At 43.9% G+C, this 26,798-nt stretch overlaps 1 protein-coding gene across 1 annotated transcript in view; it reads left to right on the forward strand.

Moving 5' to 3' along the window:
• The window catches only part of PKHD1 (PKHD1 ciliary IPT domain containing fibrocystin/polyductin), a 267,040-nt gene that overhangs the window by 32,348 nt on the left and 207,894 nt on the right, over positions 1-26,798 (forward strand). The window contains exons 24-34 of the mRNA XM_030037971.2: positions 1,735-1,889; positions 3,398-3,582; positions 4,628-4,750; positions 6,363-6,468; positions 6,957-7,235; positions 10,350-10,480; positions 11,255-11,390; positions 14,363-14,558; positions 15,728-15,795; positions 18,398-20,011; positions 20,181-20,324. Coding sequence (XP_029893831.1) covers positions 1,735-1,889; positions 3,398-3,582; positions 4,628-4,750; positions 6,363-6,468; positions 6,957-7,235; positions 10,350-10,480; positions 11,255-11,390; positions 14,363-14,558; positions 15,728-15,795; positions 18,398-20,011; positions 20,181-20,324 — 3,137 coding nt within the window. The remainder of the gene's footprint in view (positions 1-1,734; positions 1,890-3,397; positions 3,583-4,627; positions 4,751-6,362; positions 6,469-6,956; positions 7,236-10,349; positions 10,481-11,254; positions 11,391-14,362; positions 14,559-15,727; positions 15,796-18,397; positions 20,012-20,180; positions 20,325-26,798) is intronic.

The following is a 26,798-nucleotide window of genomic DNA, read 5'->3' on the forward strand; positions in this document are numbered from 1 at the left end:
ACCTCAGCCTGCTGTAACTTAGTTTAGTTTCTTACCTTGTGGTCTGCCTTCTTTCAAGCAAATGCAAAGCAACATGTCATTAGTTTTGAGTGCTCTAAAGACAGTTAGATTCTCCTTTAAGAGGTGGCTAAGATCTGAAGAAAATTAGATCTGGTTCCCAGAGCAGCCAAGTCCTTGCCTTTCCCGGTGGAATCCAAGGCTTTGGTGAATTCGTCGATCACCTGTTGGGGTTCAGAGACATAGTCCAAGTCAGCACAAAGGAAAAGACTGGCACAATCCAGTTTATATGTCAGTTTTCCCAACATAATAGCTGCTCAGCAGCAGCTCAGGCTATTTCCTGCAAAGCCCAAGTCCCAGAAACTGTTTGGTAAAACAGTTAAACCACAGTTCATTCCTAGCTGTTTTGTAGAAGTCAACTTAGCTAGCACAGCATAGAAGGATTTGATGTGTGAAAGTCTCTCCTTGTAAAGCACATTTAATTGCCAGTGTCAAATGTAGTATTTTGACATGAACCACCAATGGTAAAGGCAAGGATGAGGATACAGGGGGATGTTTGTGAGGTTTAGTATGCATAAACAGAGATGCAGTTAACAAAGAGGGGAAATTTTTACTCCTGTGTGTAGCCTTAAGACTGACATTGGAATGACACGTACAGCACTCATGACCACATTTTTCAAAGGGATTTAGAAGAACTGGGGGAAAAAAAGCCATGAGCATGATTATGGACCTGAAGAAAATGCCTAGGAGAGAAAGATTTAAGAAGCTCAACCAGTTTAGCTTATACAAAGAGGATTAAGAGATGGATTGATCACAGTACCTCTCACCAGGAAAAAAAATAAAAGTGCTTGGCACTGGTGGGCTTCTCCATCTCACAGAGGAAGATGTAAGAGAAACCACTGTGTGATGCTGAAGCCAGGAAGACTGCAGACAAAAATCAGCGCATGCTTTAAAAATGGGTAGGTTGATCACTCTCTTTGGATATCTTCAAAACAAACCTGGTTCTTTCTCGTCACTGAGCACGTGTTGTGCTTTATTCTAATACAGCTTGCCGCGGTCGGGACAGGAATATTAGCTAAACTCTGACGTACCGGCTGTACATCAGACGAGAAGGCTCAGCGGTCCTTTTGGTTTTGTATTCTCGAAATTTGCTCTGCAGAAGCCACGGCTGGACTCTGTCTTCAGCTGTTATCCAGGCACATAACCACACGGTGGCATCATTGTACCGTAGAGAGTCTCTTTTTCCTTTGGAAAAAGGATAATTTTAGTGGCAAGGGAGAAAATATTTTAAGTTTTAGAAATTGGGCTTTGGATGAACTCTAATATGAAATACAGATGTCATTCAGGGGAGTTAAGATTTTAATAGACTCGAGGAGACTGCAGGATAAAGTAGGAAAGCTTTTTGCTTTGATGTAGCTGCTGTCCAGGCTGCGTTGAGTTGGTCCTTTAAAGACACCAGTACTGGGGTAGGACTTGCTTATACTTGGTGCTATACGAACTATTTCTTCTATCACAAAAAAAAGTGCTTTTCCATAGTTTCCTGTTGCGTGCATTGCCTATGTTATGCAGGTATAAGTTGGGAGTATTCAATTCCATTTGTGCTCTGAATGTGTTCTCCTTAGGTCCTTCAAGAGTGTTGTTCCCATAGGTGCCCCTCTGCTGCTGGTTGACATGGGGGTGTCAGGAGGGGGGATTTTGACTGCTAACGCATTCATGTGAACCCTCTCTGTCACACAGAGGTGCTTTGCTTGGGGAGGGCTCTAAGGACTATGGCCACCTCTATGTCTCCACGGAGGATGTGACAGTCAGCCTCACCATTCAGAGACTTCAGAAGTCATCCCCACCTATTGGAGGGACCTTCTGCATCCACTTGGCCAATACAGTGATATCAGGTAAGAGAAGATGCAAGTACAGGTCCTGGATTTCCTTTGCAGGAACCCAGGTGAAGAAGAGACAATTTTGAAGCTTGGAGATGCTCAGGGTACGGGCTGGCAGGTTAAACCCATTGTGATAGCTGCTAGATCTTTACGTTTGATGTCCTTCAAGACAGGAGTTAAGGATTATAGGCAAGGAAGTATTTCTAGATGTTAGGTATGGGGTTGTTCCAAAATGGATACAGCCACTGTGAAATATTTGCCTTAATGATAAAGAACTTTGCATCAGATCCTGAACTGGGATTTTGCATCCCAGGGTTTCATTATGCTGATGTTTCTCCAGCATGTGTACTTCTGCACTTTTTGTATGACAAGGCCTGTGCAGGTTACCAGGAAATTAATTATCTTCTAGGATTACCAGGATTGGTAATTGGTTTGCAGATACTACAAAAGTTTTTGTGCATAGAATTGCTTAACTTGAATTAGTCACCCTTTTGATGTGCTACGTTTTCTTGTATTTGATTTAAATAATCAAAGAGGCTTAGAATTGAAGTGAGCAGCTTAATCTGAACAAGGCCAAAAAATAAAGTTCTTGACTGAGGAACTCGTAACTCAGTCATAAAGTCAAGTAACAAAATCGGAAAATGCAGCCTTAGAATATTTGTGAAATAACTCTTTCCTCTGTGTTGTCACTTAAGATTTTCCTACCATAGCTGAAAGCTGTCGCAGCAGCCTGCTTTGACATCATCTTTTAAAAATGTACTTCATTCCTCTTGCCCTCTTCCCAGGTGTTGGGCTTTCCCCTCTTTCTTATGAATTGGTTTACAGAGATTTATTGTATCTGCAGCTTTGAATGGCTATGGGTATTTGTGTCAAAAGAAATACACCACCATTTGCATTTATTTGGGATTGGACTCTACAAATTCTTCTTGATCAACTGACTCTCTCCACAGCCGTCTCATCTAGGAAGTTTCCAACCTTTCTATTTTGAAGGAAAATGACTTGCACACTGAAATTTCATGTGTGCATATTATGTAAAAGTATTACTTAAAATTTCTGATGGTCCCAAGTGGAGAGAAGTTTCTAGGTTTTCTTAGCTATTAAATAGTGCAGAAGATCTTCAGACTAGATATGAGGAAGAAATTTTTTATGATGAGGGTGGTGAAACACTGGAATGGGTTGCGCAGGGAGGTGGTAGATGCCCCATCCCTGGAAATATTCAAGGTCAGGCTGGACGGGGCTCTGAGCAACCTGATCTAGTTGAAGATGTCCCTGCTCATGGCAGGGGGTTGGACTAGATGAACTTTAAAGGTTCCTTCCAACCCAAACTATTCTATGATTCTATTCTATGATTCTATGATCTTTTGGCATTTGGGGTCTAGTATGTTTCCCTCTGTTGCTTTTTGGCAGTTGCAGAGGTTTGAATCACAACAGCCTTGCACTAATAGTGAAACACTTTTCTAGGAGCAGGTAGATGTGCTCTCCTAGGGATGAGGATATCCACTGCTTTCTAATGTCTTTTGCAGATGTTTCAGTGCACATCTCCTCCCACCATCTCCGCAAGCTTCTGCAAGACAACATAGATAACTCCACAGCCCCATACTTCAACACCAGTGACTTCATCGTGACCAAAGACTCAAACTCTTGCTATGAAAGCATCTGGACATTGACTTGGAAAACAAAAACTGGGGACCTGCCCAATGTTATCAGTGTACAGTAATTTCTTTTACTAACACCCACTTTGAACCCCATGCAATGTCTTTGGCCTTGGCTGATTCATTCTCCCAATGTTTGTTTTTATGAAGACACCCTTGGGACCTTAGGCAATTTATCTTCCTATTAGGAACAGCAACTTAAGCAAATTGCAGATTAGATGATTAAAAACCAATTGTAGTTGCAGAAGGAGAAATTACATCTTCAGAATCTGCTTCAAAATGAGGAGGCTAGAATGTAATTTCTGTGCTTTGTTGTAGTTCTGCACAATAAAGGGACTGTTATACTGAAATTAAATTATAAGCACATTAATTTTTCAGTACAGTAACTGAAGCTCAGTATAGGTTTGCGGCATCATTTATGGGCCAAGAAGGTCTTTTTCTGAGAACTATTCTGTATGGGTTCATATCTGGTTCTCTTAAGTCTCAGATGAAGGTTCAGTTCACACTGTCCCATCCCAAGATTTTTCATGTTGAGGTTTTGCTTCAAGTAGCAGGCTCTTTCTTGAATAAGGACTCAGACTGACCTGCTTCCTCCCTCAAAAAGAAAACCTATTTCTTTGTATATCAAGCTTCTAAAAGTGTGAAATTATTTTCAACAAAGCAATGAGTTCCCATGCTCAAGACATTGGCCTGTATGGTGAAAAAATCTTAAGCTGCATCTTCAGCTGTAGCACAGGCCCTCGTTTCACTCAAAGTCTTGTCTTTGAGAAGCAGATGTTCAAAACCATTTCCATGCCTAATTCCAAATGATATTATTGAGTATTAGAAGTTTATTTGCAAATCTGGCTCCTGAATCTCTTTGCCTCAGTTTGCAGTCTTTTCACCTGCAAGGGTGAGGAGGAGAACAGGGAGATGTTGTGAAGTCTTGGGTAACGAGGATTTAGACCTGGAGATATGATTCATGGAAGAAGCTTGAGAAGAGGTTTCCAGGAGTTCTTTGCCACCTTGTAAAGACTCTGTATGAACTCTGGGGGGATGGTTTTAATTTAAAATCACAGGACAGAAACGGATGAGAAACTTAAATTCTTTGTTCTTTGCCAGGTCTCTGCCAAAAACCTCACTGGTCTGAAGCCAACTGTTTCTAGTCGTGTGGTTTATGATGGCGGTGTGTTTATTGGGCCAATATTTGGGGACATGCTTGCTACCTTCAATAACAAAACACAGGTGAGTTAATGTGCTGTCACACTTCCTATTGATTCACCTGGTTGTGTAGATCCAGGAGTCTCACAGGTATTCAGGTACTTAGTTCTGCCACTAAATCCTTTCAGAAATCTGCTGTTCTGTGCTTTGCCATAAATTGGTCAGATTCTGTTCCCTGGTTTGCAGAGCAGGGCTTTCCTCCAAGAGGTATTGCAGGTGAGGAGAATGGTCATCATGGGTAGTGGAAGACAATTTATTTCTTTTGAGGCAGCGGCCAAGGGCTGACGTCGTCTCTGGACTCCCACCCTTGTTGGGTCCTATAGTGCTGACCACCAAACTTGAGAATGACGCTATTCATCTGCAGTGTTCCTGTTGTTACAGTGATGGGCTGTAAATAAATGAGATGGTGGCTGTGGTATTAGTCTTATTCAAGTCCCTCAGCCTCTGTGGATCTCAATTCTTCAAGTGTGAAAAGGGAGCAAGGAGGGCTTCCTGGCTGAAGGAGTCTGCTGGATGGACAAACGTGTTGCAACTTCTGCTCTCGGGTGTTGCAGGGCAGTGCACGTTGCTGACTTTGCTTCCAGCAAAGACTGCTGGGCACTGTAGCAATAACAGGGTGATGCTGGATGTGCTCGAAGACCAGCTGTGCAGCATTTGGGGCTAAGTCATCCTGCTGTTTTGGTGAGCCAGTTCCCCAGACATGAGGACTGTCCTTCTTCCAGTGGCTCAACCACCTGCGATATCTTTGCCATCTGTGGTGCAGACACACCCTCAAATAGACCAAATGAAATAAAGATGGCAGCAGCAGTCAGATTTCCTCTTCATTTTTGAAGCTTCATTCTGGCTTGCTGCTAACAACAAGTATAAAAATGTCCCTCTAATTATTCCGTCTCTATTCAAGCAGAGTGCTTTGCAACTTTGTGCTCCTTGCATTTCTCGGAGACAGTCTGCTTTTGCTTTTTGCAGGTGTTGGTGTCCTCTCCTGGCATACCCTTCATACCTGGGAGAGAGATGAAAAGGGGCTCTACTATACCCTATGCTTTGCCAGTTGACTTTTCTGAGATATCAGGATCTCAGAAGAGCTATCTCTTGATATCTCTTGTTAGATAATCAAGGTCACGGCCCAGCTTTCTTGTTTCAGCATGAACAACAAGGGGGAAAAAAAAAAAAAGAAATTGAGGACTGCATGCTGAAAAGACGCATTCTGGGATTCATTCTAATCAGTCTTAGAGGGTGCTTTAAACATAATAAACTTGTTCCCAAGGCAGGGTGGGAAGAACTGGGGTATGGCAAGCAGGGTCTTCAATGGATGACTAGAAGAACAGGATTTGGGAGGAGCTGTGGGTCCCAGCAAGGTGGGAGATAGGATCCTGCAGACACCAAGAAAGGCTGGCGATACAGCTTCCAAAGCTGTGCTCTGCTTTGCCTAAGATGAGCCCTAGCAAGCCTTGCAATTAAATTTGTAATGAGGCTGCAGCAGGATAAACAGCTGTCTGACTGTGCTGTGTTCTGGCACAGTCAGAGCGCTCTCGGTAGCTCAGTGTTGCTACTGGCATTGCTCTGCAGGTCTACCAGGCTCTAGAAAAGACCTCTGTTCCCTTCCCAGCTTTAGGGTAACCTTCTTTTCTGTCTCCAGGTGGTGGTGGTGGTGAATGAAGTCCTTGCAAACTGTTCCGATTCATGCTCTTTCCAGTTCAGCCAGGAATTGACACCCTTAGTCAGTGATGTGGAGTATTCATCAGGTAACGGGGTTTTGTGTTTGAACAAAATGGCAAAAATAGTGTTCTGTGAAAAAGATCTGCCAGATGCTGAAGACTTTGTGTGTATGTGTATTCTTTTGGGAAATTTCTGATTTTATGGAAACTGTGCTTTCTAGTGGGGCACTTCTAATCAGTTCCAGTCTTACAGTATGTAGCACAGACGTGGTTTTGCAGCAACATGAAGATGGTAGAGGCATAAAGGGGACAGAAACAGTGGTAGGCTTGTTGCTTAAAGTGAAAGGTCGTTCTTGGCTCAAGTTATTTTTAATAAAAATTTAAAGAAAACCATAATAGCTGGACAGAGACAGACAGGAATAGGCATTATGGGGGACAACGAGAGATCATCAGTGGTGTAGTTTTTAGGATGTCCTGATGAGGATGGTAAAAACTTTTAACTATTGGTTGAAAGTAAATCCTGGGCATTGCTACACCCAAATTCATGAGTCATCTTGTTGATTATATTCTTTCAGATGGTGGGTCCCAGGCCACAGTAGTTATCAGGGGAGCTGGCTTCACTGAAGAGAAGCCAGCCCTGCAGGTGGAGGTGAACAACACGACCTGCCACATCATAAGATCGAATCAAACCGAAGTGGTTTGCCAGATGGAGAGGCTGCCAGTCGGAGTCTACCAGTTGACACTACTGGTGAGACCTTATGGCTTCGCACTCAATGGCAGCACAGGAGAAGGCATCTTCCTAAGAGTTGAGCCAAAGCTGGTAGCTATCGAACCTCCGACAGCTTCAGAGATAGGTAGGTCTGAATGCTAGACCGACTCTAAGGGGTCATCTGCTTTCTGTTTCTTGCTTTTCATGGCATGTTTTGGTTCTTCTGTGCTGACACTACCAAGGTCTTCACCTGATGAAAAAGACATAATGTGGCTGGACACATTGGGTGTACCCCAAAGCCCTGGGGTAAGTTTCTTAAAGAGTGACAGACTTTCTTTGGTTCTTTGTGGAGGCAACCAGTTTCCTAACTAGTTTTATTTGGGAATAGTAAGTTCAAGTGCAGGTATATTCATTTCAGCAAATCAGATGGGTATTAATGTTTCATAGCTCATCTTCCTGTATCCATTTGACACACAGCTTTGTAGTATTTGAATTAATCTGGCCTAATTGTGAAATGGCTAAACTTTGGTTCATCCCAGGCCCATTGAAGTGAATTCATATTCTGAGTGATAAAATGGAAAACTCATGTGTTTAGATACAAAACTGAGAAACACAGAGAAATGCAAACTAAACTGAAGCTCCTTCATTCCCATTACCCCCCCTCTCCTTGAAACAGAAGAGGAAATAAAAGGTGATATATTCCATCACTGAAGATGAGACCTTGGAATATTTTCCACCGGACTCTGGGGCCAAAGGACTGTTACGACTCTCATCTGCCCTGTATGTGACACAGATGAGAGGACTTCACCTGGAAGTTCCAGCAAGGTGCCTAGACAACTGTAGCTAAGCCAAACCAAATGCTGTAAAAAGCCACCTTTTCTTTTTTTGGGAGAGGGAAGAGTCTCCCCAACCCAATAATAAATGTGGAGAACACTCTTGACACACCTGGGTTGTGCCAACAAACCAACAGTCTCAGCATATGACTTCTTTTCAAGCGGCCAGGAATGCACCTAGAGACAACATGACCCAGGTCTACTGAGAGTAAAAGTTACCCAGCTTTTTTCTGGAAACCTCCTAGTTTCATTATTGAGGTGCTTTGAGTCCATGGTAACAAACATCACTGAGAGCAGGAGTACTGGCCTAGGTGCAGTATGAAGCTAGCTCAGCCATGTTGCTTGGAGAACTGATTGTGTCATGCTTGGCCACCTTGGAGTGGGCAGAGGAAGGGAATCATGGACTGTGAACCTCTCTGTGGATCAGCCATGGGATGGACTTGGAACAATGTAGGGTTCCTAAGCTGAAAAATGAGAAGTTATGGACACCTCTTTTCTTTACGTTTTATTGGAGTGCACGGGAAGAAAGCAATTCTAACCCTTTTCTTTCCTTTGTTTTTCACCCCCTAATGGGAGGGTCATAGAGTACATTAAGGTTAAGACTCACTTCTGATTCATAGAAAACCCAAACCCACCCAAAAAACCCCAAACAGCCCAACCCCAAAAACCCTAAAAGAAAAAAGCCAGTAATGGTAAGTTTTAGTGCTTGGGCCTTGCTTCTCATTTCCTTTGCTGACAATCCAGTTGTTCTCCCAATTACAGTGATCTGTCACTCATTAAAAAGAATGCAAGTATAATGCTATCTTACATTACATATGCCTTGAACATTTATAATTGGAAAGAATTACAGCTTCCATCTGTGTTTTTAATTTCTTCCATTTAAAATACCTCTCTTCAATCTTATCGTAAAGTGCACATATGCAGTATTTCACTGCATATGGATATAAGTGTAGATATCAAAACTTAAGAGCATCAGTCTTTACACAACACATGGATTTTGTACTCTAAATCGGAGGCTCCTTATCTGATAACTATCACATTAGACAAGTGGCTTCAGTTTTGACTTCTTGCTGTTTCTGACTCTACAAACGTAACGTTACAGGACAGGAAGCCAGGAAGCGTCATGTACTTTGCTGCACCAGGTCCCTCTTGTCAATATATCACTGGTCTCAGTGGTGCTGTACTGGGAGTTCCCTGTGACCTAACTCTATAAGCATGGGATGCCTTTCTGAAGATCCCATGGTGCTCCAGCGGATGGAAGGAGCTTGCTGTTAACATATCTGATTGCTGTTGTTTGCCTGGTTTTGCTGCCAGCCAGAGAAAATTTAGAAGATTAAACTTCTAAACTTCTCTGTTGCTTTAAAGAATTAGCAGGAAACAATGCTTTGAGGAAAAGGTACAAGGGACTCTGCCATCAATGACTTTACCATGAAGTTTACTTACATCACACATGAAAAGCATCATGAAAGCTCAGTTGGTTTGTAATATAGCCATCCTAACGCATACCGATAAATGCTGCATTAATGAAGTACCCATCTGAGCAGTCTGTCTGTCCAGCCATAGTCCTAAAACTCTGCAGTACTGATAACTACAGCAAACAGCTGTAAGTTTCAAGCAAAATTTCTTTCTTTTTTTTTTTTTTTTAAATTTGTCTTTGAACCGCATCAAAGAACAAAGTTCAGGTTAAAATTGCCATTAATGTCCATTCCTGTTCTCTTTCCTGTTTCTCTTTGAAATGTCCCTGAATCTTCTAGTCACTTGAAGAAGCAGAGGGGCACCTTGACTCTTTGCACTGGAATTGGGTGCTGCAGAAAGGTCAAGTGCAAGTCTGACTTGTGTTGGGTATGATCCTGCATGTGATTGAAGAGGCTCAGCTCTGGCTGGCACAAAGGAGAGTTGAGGTTGCTTAGTGCTTCACAGAATTAAGCTCTCCGTGACTTTCCTCACAACTCTGCTAAGTCTCAAGCCCTGCCAAGTCCTCTTTCTAACCTAAGTTTCCTAGACACATGCTACAGGCTTTTTTGACAGCAGGGTGCTTGGCAGCTATTTGAACTGTGAAAGCACCTGCTGTGTTAAGCTCATTTTCCATTCTTAGTGTTTCTTCCTTCCTTCCTTATTTCATTCTTGGACTAGGGATCTTTCTAAGGTTGAGATCACAGGCTAGACCTTGCCGGCTTAAACAAGTATGTCATTAAAAAACAAACCAAGAAACAAACCCAGTCCTCCTGTATCACGGACAAGAATTCAAATAATAGGCAAGAAGCATCTCTGGTGAAAGAGGATGCTAGGCATGGCAAGGTGGAAGCAGATCATCAGATCAACTGAGAGACAGAACCGCCTTTTGCAGTCACCTATTAACAAAGAATCCTTTGCATATAACAATATCATTCTACATCTTGAATGTAACAGAATAATTGGTTTTGTAGGAGGACTGAGAGTGGCTCTCAGGGGGACCAATCTGGAAGGGGTAAACTTGGTGTTGTTTGGATCTCAGCCTTGCCCAGTTATGGAGGATGACAGAAATTCAACAAGAATTGAATGTAAAGTTCCCTCTCGGGTAAGAAACCACATTTTCTTGGGAACAGTCAGCAGCCTACAGGCCTTTCTATATTTTCCTGGCCTGAGCCGCACTAGGGGAAGGGCAAATGGTAGCCCGTCAGCCAAGTCTTGGCTGTGGGACAATTAACCATGGACTCCACCTAGAGTTTAGACCAGCTTAATTAACAATAGATTGATAGGTGATTTATGAAAACCAGTGAAACAGTAAAAAGTCCAGATTGCAACATCATTAGCTAAGCCTCACATAAACAAAACTGGGGCTTTCAACTCCAGCAAAATTGCCCGTCTCTACTTTTAGTTGTTTTGTAGTAGATTAAACATGCCTGGGACAATTGTTCTTGCTCACATTGTTAAACCCTCTTCAGCTCCAAATCTTCTACTTTACATCCAGACCTCCTTTGGACATTATCTGTGTGTCATGCAAAAACAGTGCTCTTTGCTGCATGGCAAAATTATACCCAGGACGATGCTAATAGTTTAAGTATAGGGATAACAGTCTATGCCTATGACTTACTACTGTTTATTTTACTAGTATGGAGATAGCAAATGAAAATCTGCATAGTCTGAGATTGTTATAAGGTTTCTAACTCTCCATAGATGTCCCTTTAAAGTCAACGTAACTGTACACATTTAAGTAGAGTCTGGTGTATATACAAATTTTGTCAGTGTCATATGCTGGATTTATTAAGTATGGGAGATGCAGGAGTATGGGGAATAACTTTTTTTATTGGTGCATTCTTAGCCCTGACATCATCTTCATTTCTGTTTCTAGGGGACAGAAGATACTGCTGTCCATGTGACACTAATTTCTGGGTGCCAGTCAACAACAGTAACCAACTTGTTCCAGTACGATCCTTCCTTAAACCCTGCTGTTGTATCACTGAGCAGAAATAGAAGTGGCATAGCAGGTGAAGAGGCTGCAGACATGTATTGGGCATCGTCTGTAGAAGTGTTATTATTGCTGATGGTGGTGGGGAGCTTGGTGATCCGACACTGTTTTTCTGTTATTTTCTTTTAACTTATAGTGCCTGTGTTTCCTGCTAGTCCTGATCAGTCCTGGTTGTTTTATGTTGGTTTTAGTCTAGCACACATGAGATAGAGTTGCTTGCCTTCAGCCAGTATGGATGATGTCCATAGGATGTTAGGTGTGGTATAGTGCTCCTTTTGTGTCATGTTTCTCTAACTCTGCTCTGAAATTATCCCACCCATTCATTCTGGGTAACAGGTTCAGCCATGGAAAGAGAAATGAACTCTAGAGAGTGTCCTTCTCCAGGATCCCAAGGGGTTGATCATAAAGCGCATCATGTGCATTTTGAGTTGCTGAAAGCAGAAGAGAGGCAACGCTTGTCTTGCTAGTTCCCATTTCCAAGCCAAACTGTTTCTTCCAGTTTGACCTTGTGATCCGTTACTTTACTGTATGAGTGCAGACTTCATGGACTTTGTGGGGGCAAAATCCTAAGAAGATCTCATGGAGAGTTTAGCATTCCTGTCTTTTGAAAACTTCTGATTGGGGTTGGGTTTTTTTGCTCATTTCCCTTCTTTTTTTCCCCCCAAGGTTTTGGCTGGGCATTGAGAATAAAAGCATTAATGGTGAATGGTGTCCACTTACAGACAAGTCTTTTAGAAGAAGGTTTACTACATTTCTGTGTGGCAATGAGACACCAGATTCCTAGTATCTGAGAGAGAGAGAGAGAGAGAGAGGAAGGAAGATAGAAGGAAAACAGAAACATTCCTGCTTTCCTATGCACCCCACTCCCATTCCTCCAAGGATGCAATCATCTGATTTTTTTTCTCTCTCTCTTTTTGCAACCTCCCCAGTGTACACCTTAATAAAGCTCCCCCCAGCTAGGCAGTTTGGCTGGACTTGGTGGGGATGCAAGGAGTTAGGTGATTGCCAGTGACGAAACGCACTTCTTGCTGCACACCCGGCATTTCTATTCCTTTCCCCAAATGTCCTTGTCATTTTCTATTACTCCAGAATGCATAAATAAGAGAAAACGTCCTTTATCATCTGAATATTATTCAGATACCATAGCACCAAGGGGAGATTTTTCTAGCCGCGGGCAGCCCAGGTGCAAGGAATTCCTTAATGTTATAGCGTCTCATGAACGGTGGTGTGGCTGGGTTCAATCTCCTATTCAGAACCTTCACAGCTTCGTCTTTCAATATAATTTTCCTCCTATATAATAAAAAGAATAAATAAATTACACCGATGCCTTCCAGGCATCTAGGATTAAGCTGACAATTGACCAAGAGTCCAAAGAGTTCACGCTATTAATATATTCAACTGCGCAGGCTTTCAAACTTTATTGGACTCTTTGCGCATGCAGAATTGAAACGTACTGGTTTCAAGACCTCCTTAGAGGAGCTGGTAGATGAGGGGAGCTTTGTACAGACTCTCCTACTTCATGGAAGGCAGAGACTTCTCCAAAGCTGAGGCTACAGAGCTGAATGGTAACGGTGACTGTGCCCGCTGTGGAGGCGATACTAAACCCAAGTGACCCTGGCCTCTGCTTGGGAGACAAAATTTCTACTTAGATCTGAATCTCTAGTATGGATGTATCAACCTATAAAAGTTACTTTTGATTAACACAAGGTGAGACAGTAAAGCAGATGAGCTGCTCCTGACTACCTCCTTGTGTGGCTGGGATAACAGTGCCATGTGCTCAAGGAAGGAGAGGAATGGGCAAAAATGAAGCTGTTCTGTGACAGCTGATCTTCACCAGCTGTTCTGGAGCAACTCTGTGGGTGGACAAGTGTTTTGGGCTGGCTGGCTCAGAGGGATGGTAAAGAGACATTAACATTTTTGGCTTGAGTATTTAGGAGGGGGATTTATGTAACATAGTGGTCTATGACAGCAGGGAGTTGGACTTGAAGACCCCTCCTCATCCTGTTTATCCCAGCTTCTGTGCAACTGAACCCACACCATTCGGAGGAGATGGGAGGATGAGATTCACCTCCTAAACACATCTCTCTGCTTGTTGCTTAGGTGTCTTCCATAGCCAGTGAAGAGAAATAGGTGGTTCTATGGTGGGATTCATCACAGCTTTTTTGGATGTCTTCCTTAGAATAAGGTGAATCATGCCATAAAAGCTCTGTTTCTCTTCCTTGACTAGAGATATAGCTATCTCAGTGAAACTGCCTTTATTTGGACTGATGCATACCACCCTAATTTTTTAAGCTATTTCAGGAGGAATTTAGGTTATGAAATTCCCTTCTCCACTGCCCTTGTCCTTTTCTATTACTACAGTATGCACAAATAAAGTATCCTCTATCATCTGAATATAATTTAGCTCACAACAGAGCTTAAATGGGAGATAGAACAATGTTTCCTGAAAACAAGGTGCTTTGGAGCATGCGTGGATGGGCATCTGACTTTAGGTAGATCATTTAGCTGTGGGAGGCTCCTCTTAAAGTTAGATGGCTTCATAGTGCTGAAATGTGTGGTCTGGATCATTGTCAGGGATTAAGGAAAACCCCAGAACTCCTCAGCTCCAGTTTGCGTGAGCTTCAGAAAGACTGGATTTGGGTTTTATCAGATGCAGATATTTATAGGATAGACATTTATGGTAAGGGGGCATGGATCCTATCTGGAGTGTGTACCAGCAGGCTGCAAGTGGCCGTAGATGGTCATAGCCAAGTGCACAATGCTAACATCTCAGGACAACCCTCATGGCTTGTGACTTATCAAGGAGGCCAAAGGATTGAGTAGGATACAGAACCACTGTGGTCTTCAACTTTTTGTTTTGGGCTGATGGACATGGCTAGACCTGTTCTGGCACGACGGGACTCCATGCTCTTCCTCAGGCAATAGTTACGTGTGCTAAAATAACTGTTGCCAGAAACACTGAAATAGTTTCATCCATTCTCCTCTCTGCAGGGGGTCAGGAGCTTCAGATTGGAATATCCCAGTTTGCCAGCTACCGAGGGTCAGATATCAAGGTCCAAATTGGGGGCTCATGGGCACAGATCCAGGTGCAGACGGACCGTGGTGTTAACGTGACGCTTCCAGCCTTGGCTGCGGGATGGTACAACGTTTCTGTAATCATCAATGGCATTGCTGTCGCTTCAAACAGGTGTGTGAACGTGTGTACTTTCCTTAAGATGTAAATTTCATTCTCTGTCCTAGTTGGTATTTTAGGGTTAATCTGAAAAGGAAGGTAAGAGTTTTCGCAAATTCTGTACCTAACGGTGAAATCTGCAGTGTGGTATAAAATTATGAATAATTATCAAGGCATTTATTGATCTGTGGAACCCAAGTCAGCAAACTGCTAATGCTAGTCAATTAACTCCCCTTGGATCAGTAGGAGGCAGGAGAGAAACATTTTAGAAAAAACAGTTGATTTGATGAAAAATGCATATTCAGGCAATCAAAGGTATTCACAGATTCAGGTCAAATGCAGATAAATCCTGCTGTAGGAAAACAGCAGAAGAAAAGAAACACTTTTCATGAGAAAAACAAAAGCTAGTTTGAAAAATAAAAAAATGCTTTGTTTGGAGAATTTTTAAATGATGCTATTTCCATCTTTTAAGGTGACACTTCAAGTTCATGCCTAGATAAATGTAGTATAAATGAATTAAAATGTGGGGGAAAATGAACCTGAAAATGGGACGCAACAATGTATTCATAAGCAGCACAGTTTTTCCCCTCAGCCACGCAGTTCTCATCCGTGGCAGCTGCTAGGAATGATCCTGAAACCGTGGTATTGGGGAGAGGAGCTGCTTTTATTGCTCACGGACCACCCTAAGCTTCTTGTTGCATTAATGAACTTCAGAAGGAGAAAGCCTGTGGTCAGTGGGATGACACGCGGGGGTTCATCCCATCTGATACTGGAGTCTGTTAGCGGTCTGGTGGAAAGATGTAAAGAAGGCAGGCAGCTGGGATGTCTCTTCAATTCACTTGCATCTCTTGTCTGTGGGTATAGCTACAGTGGGATCTGTTTGGCAAAAAATCCCCTCGTTCTTGCTTCTTTTGATGGGCAATTCATTTGCACCTCATGGACTAAATTTGGCCCACAGGTTGCCACTTGATAAAACAGTGTTCATAATAGATGTAGCTCAAATCACACAGAAAAATTTGGGGTGCAGGGTGGTCTTGTCACTGCGGCATTGAACAAAGGGGATGTGCCAGGTGGGTGTTTGGCCTCCCAACCTAAAAGGAGTTGTAAGAAAGAATAGCTCTACAGCAGGAGAGAAAAATATAAAAAAACCCCAAACCCCTTTCTATGTTGCTTGTGTTTTGCAGGGTTGAGCCGTTAATCCAGTACCTCTCGGAGATCTTCAGCATAGAGCCGTGTTGTGGCTCCTTTCTGGGTAAACAGCGTCGGTACATCTGCAGCCACTTATGGAGGTTAAAGGGATCAAGGGCACAGTTTTCCTGCAGGAATGGAAAGGGCATCCCATTTCACATCAGTTTAAATGAGGGTGTTTTAAATCTGTGACCCTTTATTATGTAGACATCAACTGGCAGACAGCAGCAGGCTGGAAATGTGGGATTGTAGTGAGCATCCCTCAATCTGGTTGGCTGGCTCAAGGCTCCCTGTGCTTTGAATTTGATTTCCCCAAGTGTTTGCTCATGTATCCTTGCATGTTCCCATTGGGAAAACAACGCACGCCCACACCTGACTCATCTGTGCTGTTTCTTTCAGTCCTTACGCCTCCATCTTTCAAGGCTTTCTGTGTGAAAGTTAGGTGGAAGGCAGCGTACAACTGTGGTTTGGAGCAAACAATAATTTCAAGTGATCCCAAAGGGGATGTTCATTTTCGTTGAGTTGAAAAGGCAAAAAAAACCCCCTTTTCAATGTTAATTTTAATCAAAAGTGAAATATTTATTAATTCCATTCCAAGCTTTTAAACACTGGAAATAATTTAAGTGTGTTTCAGAGCAAAACATCGCTGAAGTAGAAAGAAAAGTTTTACTTTAAATCTTAAAAAGCAGATTTGGGGTGGTTGATTTATTTTGTCATTTGGCTGGGGGTGGGGGAGAGTTGAATCCCTGTAGTGAATTTTACATGAGCCTTTAGAAATGCTTTTATAGAAGACAGAGAAATTCTTTGATGCAACTTCAGGTCCTCCACAGATTGCTCTCCTTGCCTCATAACACATTTAAAGATAGAAAAATTCAGAGGCTTTATGGTACATGATTAGTTCAATAGTTTGTGAAGTGCCCAAGCCTTAAAAGGTGAGAGTGTGGATAGAGCCCGGATAGCAAAAGCTCTCAGTTTTGAAGATTAAGCTATACTAAAAAAAAAAAAAAAAAAAAAAAAAAATATTGCACCCTTCTTCTCATATTTAAGGGTAAATTGAAATGTAAATAAGAGCTGATTAACTCTTTAGCTGTAGTTTTATGAATGGCTTAAGCTGATTTAGAAACTCATCGCTGCAAAAAGCACCAGTCCTTTCCCCCCCTTATCTCTAGTCTTTTGTTAACACTTGTGTGGCCATCTGGATTAAGGATTTGAGCTCAATCAAAAGGAACACCATTATAAAACAACTTTATTTTTCAGCCAGATCATGGGAAAAGGAAGGGCATAGGATTAATGGATAAAGAGGTTAAAGCAAGGCAGAGCAGTGGGAGTACCAGTATTGCGAACTAAAGGAAGATGGAGAGAGGCTTCAGCTGGGCTCTGGGCTTGGAAGCATGGGATTAGGCTGGGAATGCTGGAGGGTTTGCATTTTTATGGTTATCACTTCCCTAAAATCCAGACTGCTGCTTCTTCAGTGCTGGTCTTAGCACCCTGGGAAGCAGGGCAGATACCGCTGCTTTGCAACTTTATGTAAATCCAGACATCAGGATTCACGCTTATTCCCGATAATCAGCACCTACTCTTAGTGGCCAGGGTAGTAGCAGAGACTCCCAAGGCTGCTTCTCCTGTCAATGTGGAGAGGGAGGCTCCAGTGCCAGGTCCTAGAACAACTGTGTGGGTCAGACCAAAGACAGCCCGTCTCCCAGAGCGACCCAAACCCAGGATGCCTTAGGAAGATTATATGAGTGGAGGAGTGTGTGAGGATTCTTCTCTACAATAATCTTCCAGCTTCCAACACGAGACACACGGACAGCTCCAGCTGGAGGTCATAACTTTGTGTCTAACTCCTCCTGAATTGCTTTTCCATATGAATGACCCTGTTGGTTCACACCAAGAGTCTGTTTACCTATTTGGTCTCTTCTTCTGTGGTCTTAAGTAGATGCCCAGGGAATAAAACCATCCAGGCAACCACAGGGGAAAGCAAACGGCCTGCCTTCCTCCAGCCCATGCATGGGAAACCCTGGTCAGAGTTGCCTTTGGCAGTGGAGGGGGCACTGCTCTTCTCTTCCTCTTCCACCCATCTTAAATGGTGCAGACTGGGAGCATATAAGGAGGGGAGGGCTGGAAGCATTCATCACTGTATCAGCTTTTCTGGTCAGTGAACTCCTCAAAGGCAAGTGACCATCGGTGCATGGCAAATCTGGCACCCTGCCTGAGTGGCCAGACAGAACTGAAGACTGAAGGAAGGTCTGTGGTTGTGGCTTTTTGTTTGAAAGTAGACATACCACATTCTGCTTCCCTGTGTGCAACAGGACCAAACCATCTCTACCATCTCCCCAGCTGCCTGTACAGACAGTCCCATTCCCTGAAGAGTTCAGTCTCTCTTTACTCTCAGGGGTCCTCTCACAGCAGCTTCCTCCAGTTCTGTGGTGGCTTTCTACTGTCATTTACTGCCACAAAGGTGCCTGGCTATCTGATACCTTAGCCTCTTGCCCACGTAAGATTATCCTGATACACGACTGCTATTATCTCTAGCTGTCTTGTTCCAAAAAAAGGACTTAATTTTTTCTTCCTTGCTTATCAGCTTTATCATGGTTTGTGATTGTTCACAGTCATTGATTCCTTTCCTGCATATAATGTCCTTCTTCCTTATTTTGTTTTACTCCTAGGTGGAACACTGCTCACAATCTCTGGGGTGGGCTTTAGCCAAAATCCTGCCCTGGTTTCTGTTTCAATGAACAGGCAAACCTGTACGGTTACTCACTTGGCAGAAGAGACAGTTTGGTGCCTGACGCCACCAGCTGCTAATTTGTCTACTGAAGATTCACAAGACATCTCTGTCAGAGTAAATGTAGTCATCAGCAGCAGGTCACTTCAACATGCTCTCTTTGCAAAAAGGACCACCACCTTTAATTACCAAAGAGCTTTGACTCCTCTGATTACTGTTGTTGAAATGGAAATCACAGACAGCAGCCTGCTCTTGAGCATCCAAGGGATAAACATCACTGGATCTGTGGCTAAGCTTGGACACAGTGAATGTGAACTTGAGTTCCAACGTGCCAACAAGTCCGCAATGTTTTATCAGTGCTCTTTGCCACTGAACAGCCTGGAACCTGGGACATTCCCCATCCAGGTTATCCAGAGGCAGCTAGGATATGCTCGTGTGACAGCAAGGCTGCAGGCCCTTACAATAACTCCACGGATAACATCCATATTCCCATCGCAAGGATCAATCTGTGGTGGGATGTTACTCACTATATCTGGTGTTGCTTTAAAATCCAGGAAGAATTTGGTGCAGGTCAGCCTGGAGAGTAATTATTCCTGTGAGATCCAGAACTCTGATAACGATGCCATTAGTTGTATTGTCCTTCCAGGGGCCCATCCTTTGCATGATCAGTGGTTGGCTGAGGCATCTTGGGCTCTTAATGTCACAGCGACTGTCAATGGGATCAGCAGTGTCTGCCTTGGAGACTGTACACTCCACCTTCATGAGCAGTGGACCCCCCTTGTAGATTGGGTGACCTGGGACACCAATGGGACATTCACCGATGTCACGATCAAAGGACAGAGGTTGTCATGGCCAAGTGATAGCCCCATGGTACACGTGAATAACCAGGCTGTCTGCAAGGTAACTTTCTGGAACGAGACCAGCATCGAGTGCCAAACAGACTGCATTGCCCCAGGGGAGCACAACATTTCCATATCCAACAGGAAAAGTGGTCAAGCTTGCTTCAGAAAGGCGTCCAGTGTTCTCGCCATCCTGCCTCAGGTGTATCGGTTTCACCCACGAAACTTCAGTACCAATGGTGGAGGCCTGCTCACCTTAGCAGGCTCGGCACTGAAAGGAAGGAGAATGACTTCTGTTCTCATCGATTATCACCCTTGCCTCATCCTCAGTGTCACCTGTGTAGCTATCCAGTGCACGGTGCCTCCGGGTAATGGGACTAGGGCTTTGAGTCTAAAAGTAGATGGCATCTCCTATTACCTTGGAAGAATAAGTTACAACGAGGAGTCTACTCCAGCTTTCCTTTCGCTTATTGCAACTGGTCTCCTTTTAACGATGACAGTGTCACGGGTCACAGAGATGGGCACCATCCACGTATTTGTTGGAGACTTTGCGTGTGGTAATGTCACCATCACTCGCTCTACTTTGCAGTGCTTGGCTCCTCGGCTCCCTGCTGGCGAGTACCGCGTGCTGGGCCTGGATGTCCCCAGGGGCTGGGCTTCCACCAACCTGACGTTCACCTCTCGGCTGATGGTGACAGCTGTACGTCTCAACTGGGGTGAGTCATGAAGGCTTGTTGCAGGTCCTCCATGGGGTGCAGTGTGAGGGACTACGGTGACTGGTTTTTTTTTGGCGTGAAAGCAAAAATTATGAATTAAAAAAAGTACCCTTGTAGACAGCTGGCTGTCGAGCTCTGTCTTAAATCCCATTTTCTGTCCTTTTCCAAGGTGGCTTGAATGGAGGAGCAGTTGGCCTGCATGGAACTGGGTTTTCCCCAGGGAAGACTTTGGTCACAGTCTGTGGTGCCAGCTGTGGACTGTTGGGCAACACGACGGTGACTGACCTGAGCTGCCTTGCCCCACGCTTACACGGTCAGCTAAGACACAAAACATGGCATTGTGTTAAAAATATCCCCTAAAAACCTATTTTGATCCAAAAGTGGGGGGTCCCAGTGTATTCCATCCCAGGGGAACAGAGAGCAGCAGCAGCCCTGAAGAAAAGAGAAGCGCCAACATAAATAGCATTGAATTCTGGGTTTTAAGCTCAGTCCAAAGACAATTGCTGTCAGGGGGAGTTTTTTGTGTCATTGGCCGTGGGCTTTGGGCTAGATTCACCACGCGCCTGTGGTCACACAGGTTTTGTGGGTGAGTGTGAGATGTGCACAATGTCAGCAGTTCTTTGTGGCAGCTATTCCTTGGGAAAACTCTCGCATAAAATGTGCATGAGGGCTGTAGGGTTGGGTACCCAAGCACTTCTTGGCCATCATGACCGTCTTAGTGAGTTAGGCTCCCTTAAATGCCTTTTCTTCTGTGGCTCCATACATTTTGTGTTTTGGCTGTGTGGTGGGACGGCTTCAGGGGTGTAAGGGAGTGGGAGGAAAAGGGTGAATAACTGGGAGGGTGAACAAATGATGTACTGTGGCTAGTTCATACCTTTGGGAAGCTGGAAGATGAGGATTTTAATTCCTTGGGAGGAAGATGGGATCATCCCACGGCCAGAGCATCCTCCTTAAGTGGAGAGAGGCAGCAGGGAATGGTGCCATGATCTCCAGCTCTCTTTAAGAGAGAAATAACCCTGCCTCAATTTTGGAGGAAAGTCTTCGAAATGGGCATTTTCTGGGACAGGATGTATTTCCTCCCTCTTCTACTGGCAGTGCATATCAGGCTCCTAGGATCTGCAAAAGGCAGGATTTAAGACTTTTAAATCTCACCCTGAGACATATGCCGTTCCTCAAATGCTGAGCACAGAGCACCTCTCCTGGTGATGCAACATTGCAACACTTGGTAGCATAACACTTCAGACCCTTCATAGCTCTGATGCTAGGAGAACATCCTGAGATCTACAGAAATATTTGCTGTCCTGTGGCCATCCAGAGATCCATCATCCATGTGACCAAAGGTCCATGGCCTCTTATCCTTGGTGGACCTGGAAGAAAGGTGGCATTGAGAGTGTCCATCAGGGTAAATTGCCAGGGTTTTGCTCTGGTGTGTGGCATCTCCAGCCTTCAAAATAGTCACAAGTTGACTAAATTAGTTTCTAAGAAATGAGTCCAACATGAAATTTAACATTCTTTTGAGGAAGGGTTGGGACAAGAGGCATCCAGGGGTCCTCTTCAGCCTCACTTATTCCAAAATTCTAAATTTGTTCTTGTCATTTTGGACAGTTCCTTTCCTCATCCATGAGGAATACTAAGAAAAATGGAGGGGGTGGAGTGGGGAAAGGGCTTTAAAACCCAACAACAGGCACTCAAAAGGAGACACCAAGAGATCATAAGGGCTCAATTTTCTTTGTTTTAAACAAGTTCTAGGCACAGTCCACAAAACTGCTTTTTTTTTTTTTAAACAAGAAAAAGGACACGGTGCTGGAGTGCTAAAAAAAAAAAATCAGAGCACAAAACAGGGAAGTCTGGTTATTGCAGGAAGAATAGCAGAATAAAAGGTAATCAAATTGATCCAAACTGTGAAAACATTAATAACTGTGTTCAAAATTCACTGAGTGGTAGGCGGCAGAGGGAGCCTGGGGAAAAAACCATCTTACAGGCAGGACCACAATGCTTATTACTGACACTAGATGTCAGCAAGTGAATGCTGATTGCTGCCCGCTTGCTGGTTGCATTTCTGGAGAGAAGATACAAAGGATGTGTTGCCTCACTAACCAAAGGGACACAGGCACTATTGCTTTGAGGCCAGTTAAAAGACAACCCTTCTCTTTCCTGCCGTGGATTTTGTAGTGTGCAGCCTTGCGAATCTCACCAGTTGAGTTGCAAAAATGTTTCTCTGTCGATGAAGTATTTACAAGAAAATGTTTGGGTTTCTTTTTTTTTTATTAAAAAAAAAAAAAAAATCTCCTTCGCAGGCTGCTTAAATCTGTGAGAATTTGCTGGGCTCTTTGTACTCCCTGAGACAGGCACATTCAGCCGGTGCACATCTCCATGTGGCACTGGTGAATCTGTACATAGAGCAAGATGCTTTCCAGATGGCTTTCCCCTAATATTTAGGGGATTGCACGCTCCCACCATTTAGGGCATGAGCGGATTTATTAAGTGCAGTTAGTCCAGTCTCACCTCGTGGTTTATGTGCTGCTGTTTGCCTGGGGAAGTTTACCACTTGGCACTCGCACATCCAGTGCTCAGACCTTTCTTTCACGGCCTCGTCCACGTGGAAGAGGTGGCGAGGCGACTTCGGGGATGCGGGACCACGAGCCGTGAAGGAGATGAGAGGGATAAATCTGTGATGCCCCAGGGCCCCTTCAGTGCAGAGGCTGGTGCGGCCAGGTTGGACGCTTGTCTGACATTTCCCGACGCTGCTCGCGGACCGGGGTGATGAGAAGTGAAGAGTTCAAGCTGCGTTTCTTCTGTTACGGCACGCTGTGAAGCAGAAACGCCTTCCCTCCGGCACTGCGGGACGTCAGGTGGCAGCTCGCTGCCCTTGGGTTTCAGCGCTAGGTCATGTTGTGTCTGGCCTGCTTAAGATTAGAGGTGTTCACGTGGGAATCCCCAACCGGTCCATCTAGCTTACTCATGTGATCAAATCCACAGGGCAAGGCTCTGCAGGTAGGAAATGTGACTTGTTTCCCATTTAACAGGCAGTTTTCTAAAACGCGAGGAACCACCGGTCTCAGCAGGATCCATCCGTAAGCCTGCCCCACGGGGTCTTCCCTTGTCGAGCGGGGTTGCAGCAAGGTTTCGGTTTGATTGCTGGCAAGAGCTGGGCACACTAAATACTGAAACAGGATCAGTCCAGAGCACAGGGAATAGGAATGCAAGCCTAGACTCTTTTATGTAAACTGTCATCTTTTGCAAGCTGCAGAAAAATCAAATCAGAAGGGAGCTAAAATTCTGGTTTCACCCTTAAAGCTTAAGAAAATTAACAAAACCACACTCCCTTCAAGGAAAAACAAAACCAACCCAAAAAACCCAAACCAACCCACGAGTCAATAAAGGCCTAGTAAAGAGATAACTGGTTTGATCCCAAGAGCTCTCCCCTTCTCTTGTTCTTGCTGTGTTACTTGTGTCACAGCGCTGTTGATGAGTGCAAATACAGCTGTAGATTCTGCTCAGCTCAGGTTAAATTTACAGAACACATGGTTAATGTCTGTGGGATTGAATTGTGCTCCTCTGAAAGATGGGAAGACTGGCAGGAAGCTTGAGGCAGGTGAGAAAATAACTGAATATTCCTATTAGGTGATATTAGGGTAGATACTATATGTAAATTTTGCAGTAAGTTGGTACGTGAGATTGTATGTTTGACATTGGGGTGAGGGTAAAGAAGGCACCTTTAAAAGGAGATGAACTGATAAGAAGATCCATCAGGGAAAAAGCTTAATCTGGTATAACTGGTTGCATCAGCATGCTTGGAATAACAGGTCTGGCTTGAGGGCTTTGATGTAACAGCTCTTGGGATCTTGGTTAGCAAGTCCTGGACCTGCTGTTAGCCAGATTACATTGGCAAACGTGGATGTTTAGGGAGGAGGATTTAGATTAAAGGCTAGAAGTGGAATGAGGCTGGTTTAAAAGGTAGCGAGACATGGCTTGGTGGAGCTCTTTGTATGGGGTGAGAGGAGAGGAATGAGTTTTGGTTGCAGCAGTGCAGGTGTACCAAGGAGATGCAGTGAGCTAGGGCCAAGGGGGACTATAGCCAGGGAAATGGGGTGATTTGTATGAGTAAATGCAGAAGATATGAAAAGGACGTGTTGTGGCAATTGAGACCTCAGCAGAAGCCAGGGCCTCTGATGTTTATTGTGGAGATCAAACCAAAGGATCCAAATGGTCCCTTCTGTCTTTGAAATCTGGAAATGAAATTAAGAAAGAGGGGAAAAAAGTGCATATTGATTACACGGCAGGAACGTTCTGACAGTGAGATCTATCAGGCGGTGGAATAGATGCTTGCAAAGTCACCTCCTGGGACTTCTGAAACTCGGCTGTGCAAAATGAATGTCTCCTAGGGAGCAATTCTTCATAGGCAGAGATTGGACTTGATGACCTTAACGGGTCTCTTTTTTTTTCTCTCCCTTTGCTTTTTTTTTTTTTTTTTTTTTTTAACCTTTGTCTTCTCAGCTAAGCACATGTTAATGTTATGCTCTGCAGTCCATTTTGTGAGCAGTGGATAACTGGGGATGTGCGGTTTGGCACCGGGACTCCTCAGGCAATTGTTCAATCAATCTGCAGCTGCCCTTGGAACTCCTGTAGGTTTTAGCCTCATCACATGTCCGGCAGTTGTTATTAAACAGTGACCCAGAACAAAGCCCTTGTGCTGAGCATCCCAGGATCCTGGTTTAAGCCAAAGTATCCCTCAAAGACTGGGTTGGGGGCAGTCAGTCCCTAACCCATTACCTACATGCAGAGATTTGGCTGCCGTTGTGTCTGATCTCAAAAGAGAAGCCGTAATGGGGTGAATGCATTCATCTCAGTGATGGGATTGTATTACATGTGATTAGCAGGTTTTATCTTTATAGGGAATATAAAGCATAAAGAAGCTTCGTTCTGGGATTTGAACACTAACCAATTAAGCAGGGAGAAGAATTGTGTCCCAGAATGGGCAGACTATCCTTTTAGGACATACTAAGAGCTTTGCAATCTTTAGTTGATATTTTTTGTTACTGTTGTGGCAGGAGACAATGGCACCAATAATACCAAGGGATATTTGTGTTTAATGGTCAGACGAAGGGGGATGAAAGGCCAAGACTCCCTCCTAACTGAGAAAAGATATTAAATCCTCCGGGAGCAGGGGAATAGGAGTACCTCAGAGATCCCGAAATGGACATGTCCTCAAAGAGTGGCATCTCCATCAGACGGACAGGAGCTGTAGGGTGTGGAGAAGAAATCCCTCCCTCCTTCTGCCGGAGAAGGAGAAAGTGGTCCTAGGTTTGATTCTGGGGTGTATAGATGAAGCAGGATTTTCTTGGGTTTTTCTTCTACCGATCTCTTTACAACCCTTTGTAACCATGCTCTTTAGCTTAGATTTTATAAATTAATACCTTCGTTTGTCCAGTTTGATGTAAAAATTATTTCAGCAGTTGGCAGGATGCAAGGCCTTATGTTCCTACAGGTATGATAAAATTGAGGTGAGGGCACTGAAGCACATCAGAGATGCCCAATTTCCACGTAACATTTTGGGAGTATCCAGAGGTTGACAGGCTGTTTTTCTGCTGAGCTCTAAGGGCTGTGCAGGAAATATCTTCTGGTGGCCTACATCAGCCAGGAAAGTTCTTGGACAGCAGCAAGGTATCTAGGAAAATATTCAGACCCTGAGATTCTGTGGGTCATTTCTAACATTCATCCTAAAATAGGGTTCAGCTGTTTTTCTACCCAGGAAAACTCTGCCATGTTCTTTTCAAGACCACAAAAGAAAACCAAAGCCTCTTTTGATTAGCTCAGCAACCTGTTGTTTTTTCTTAAACTGTGGAATGTGAATTTAATCTTCCTTTGACCACCCACCTTCAGTGGGTGGTCAAACACTGGAACAGGCTTCCTACAGAGGTGGTCGATGCCCCAAGCCTGTCACTGTTTAAGAGGCATTTGGACGATGCCCTTAATAATATGGTTTAACTTTTGGTCAGCCCTGAATTGGTCAGGCAGTTGGACTAGGTGATCATGGTAGGGCCCTTCCAGCTGAAAATATTCTATTCTATTCTGTTCTATTCGGTTATTCATCTAAGGTAGCTGTACATTCTCCATTACCTCACCTGAGCTTATCACAGCCTTTCGTGTCACAGGGAGAATAGAATAGTAAAGCAGAAGGAGCTGTTATACTCTATTACAAAAGGGGAACAAATTCTTTTATCCACAGGAAAGTTGTGGGTTTGTGGAGGAAGGAAAGGGCAGCGCCACCTCTGCTTGGATGTCCTTCATGTTTGCTAGTTTTGAGAAGTTTTCAGCCTCTCACTGGCTGAAAAAAAGCATACATGTTATCTCTTTTGGAGTAAATTCCTGTAATGAATTGGTTCTGCTGCAGGTTGTTGCAAAGGCAATTTCTTTGTAGTATTTAGTCCTCTTGGATGGTATTCGCTTGCCAAAACACAGGTATCTAGTGCCACTTAAAATGCCCTTGGAATGGCAGCCTGGCCTCAAGGAAGACACGAGGCTTCTGTGGGAACTACAGAACACCTGAGGTGGCTCTAGACATAATTTCTGGACAATAAAGGCAAAATATAGGCATGGTGCCATCATTCCTTTAGGCTTCTCTGTCTATTACTTGTCGCTCTCATGTTTATATGTAGGTCTTCGAGGCAGGGATTGTGTTTGGCTGTGTTTGAATGGATGCCGAGCAAAAGGATTGTCACTGGATTTGAGGAAGGAAAGAGATTAAGCATATTGCAAAATGTGTGAAGTAATGATGTGGGTAACT

This window comes from Aquila chrysaetos, chromosome 15, assembly GCF_900496995.4.
Source record: "Aquila chrysaetos chrysaetos chromosome 15, bAquChr1.4, whole genome shotgun sequence".
In the NCBI taxonomy this organism is placed as follows: domain Eukaryota; kingdom Metazoa; phylum Chordata; class Aves; order Accipitriformes; family Accipitridae; genus Aquila; species Aquila chrysaetos.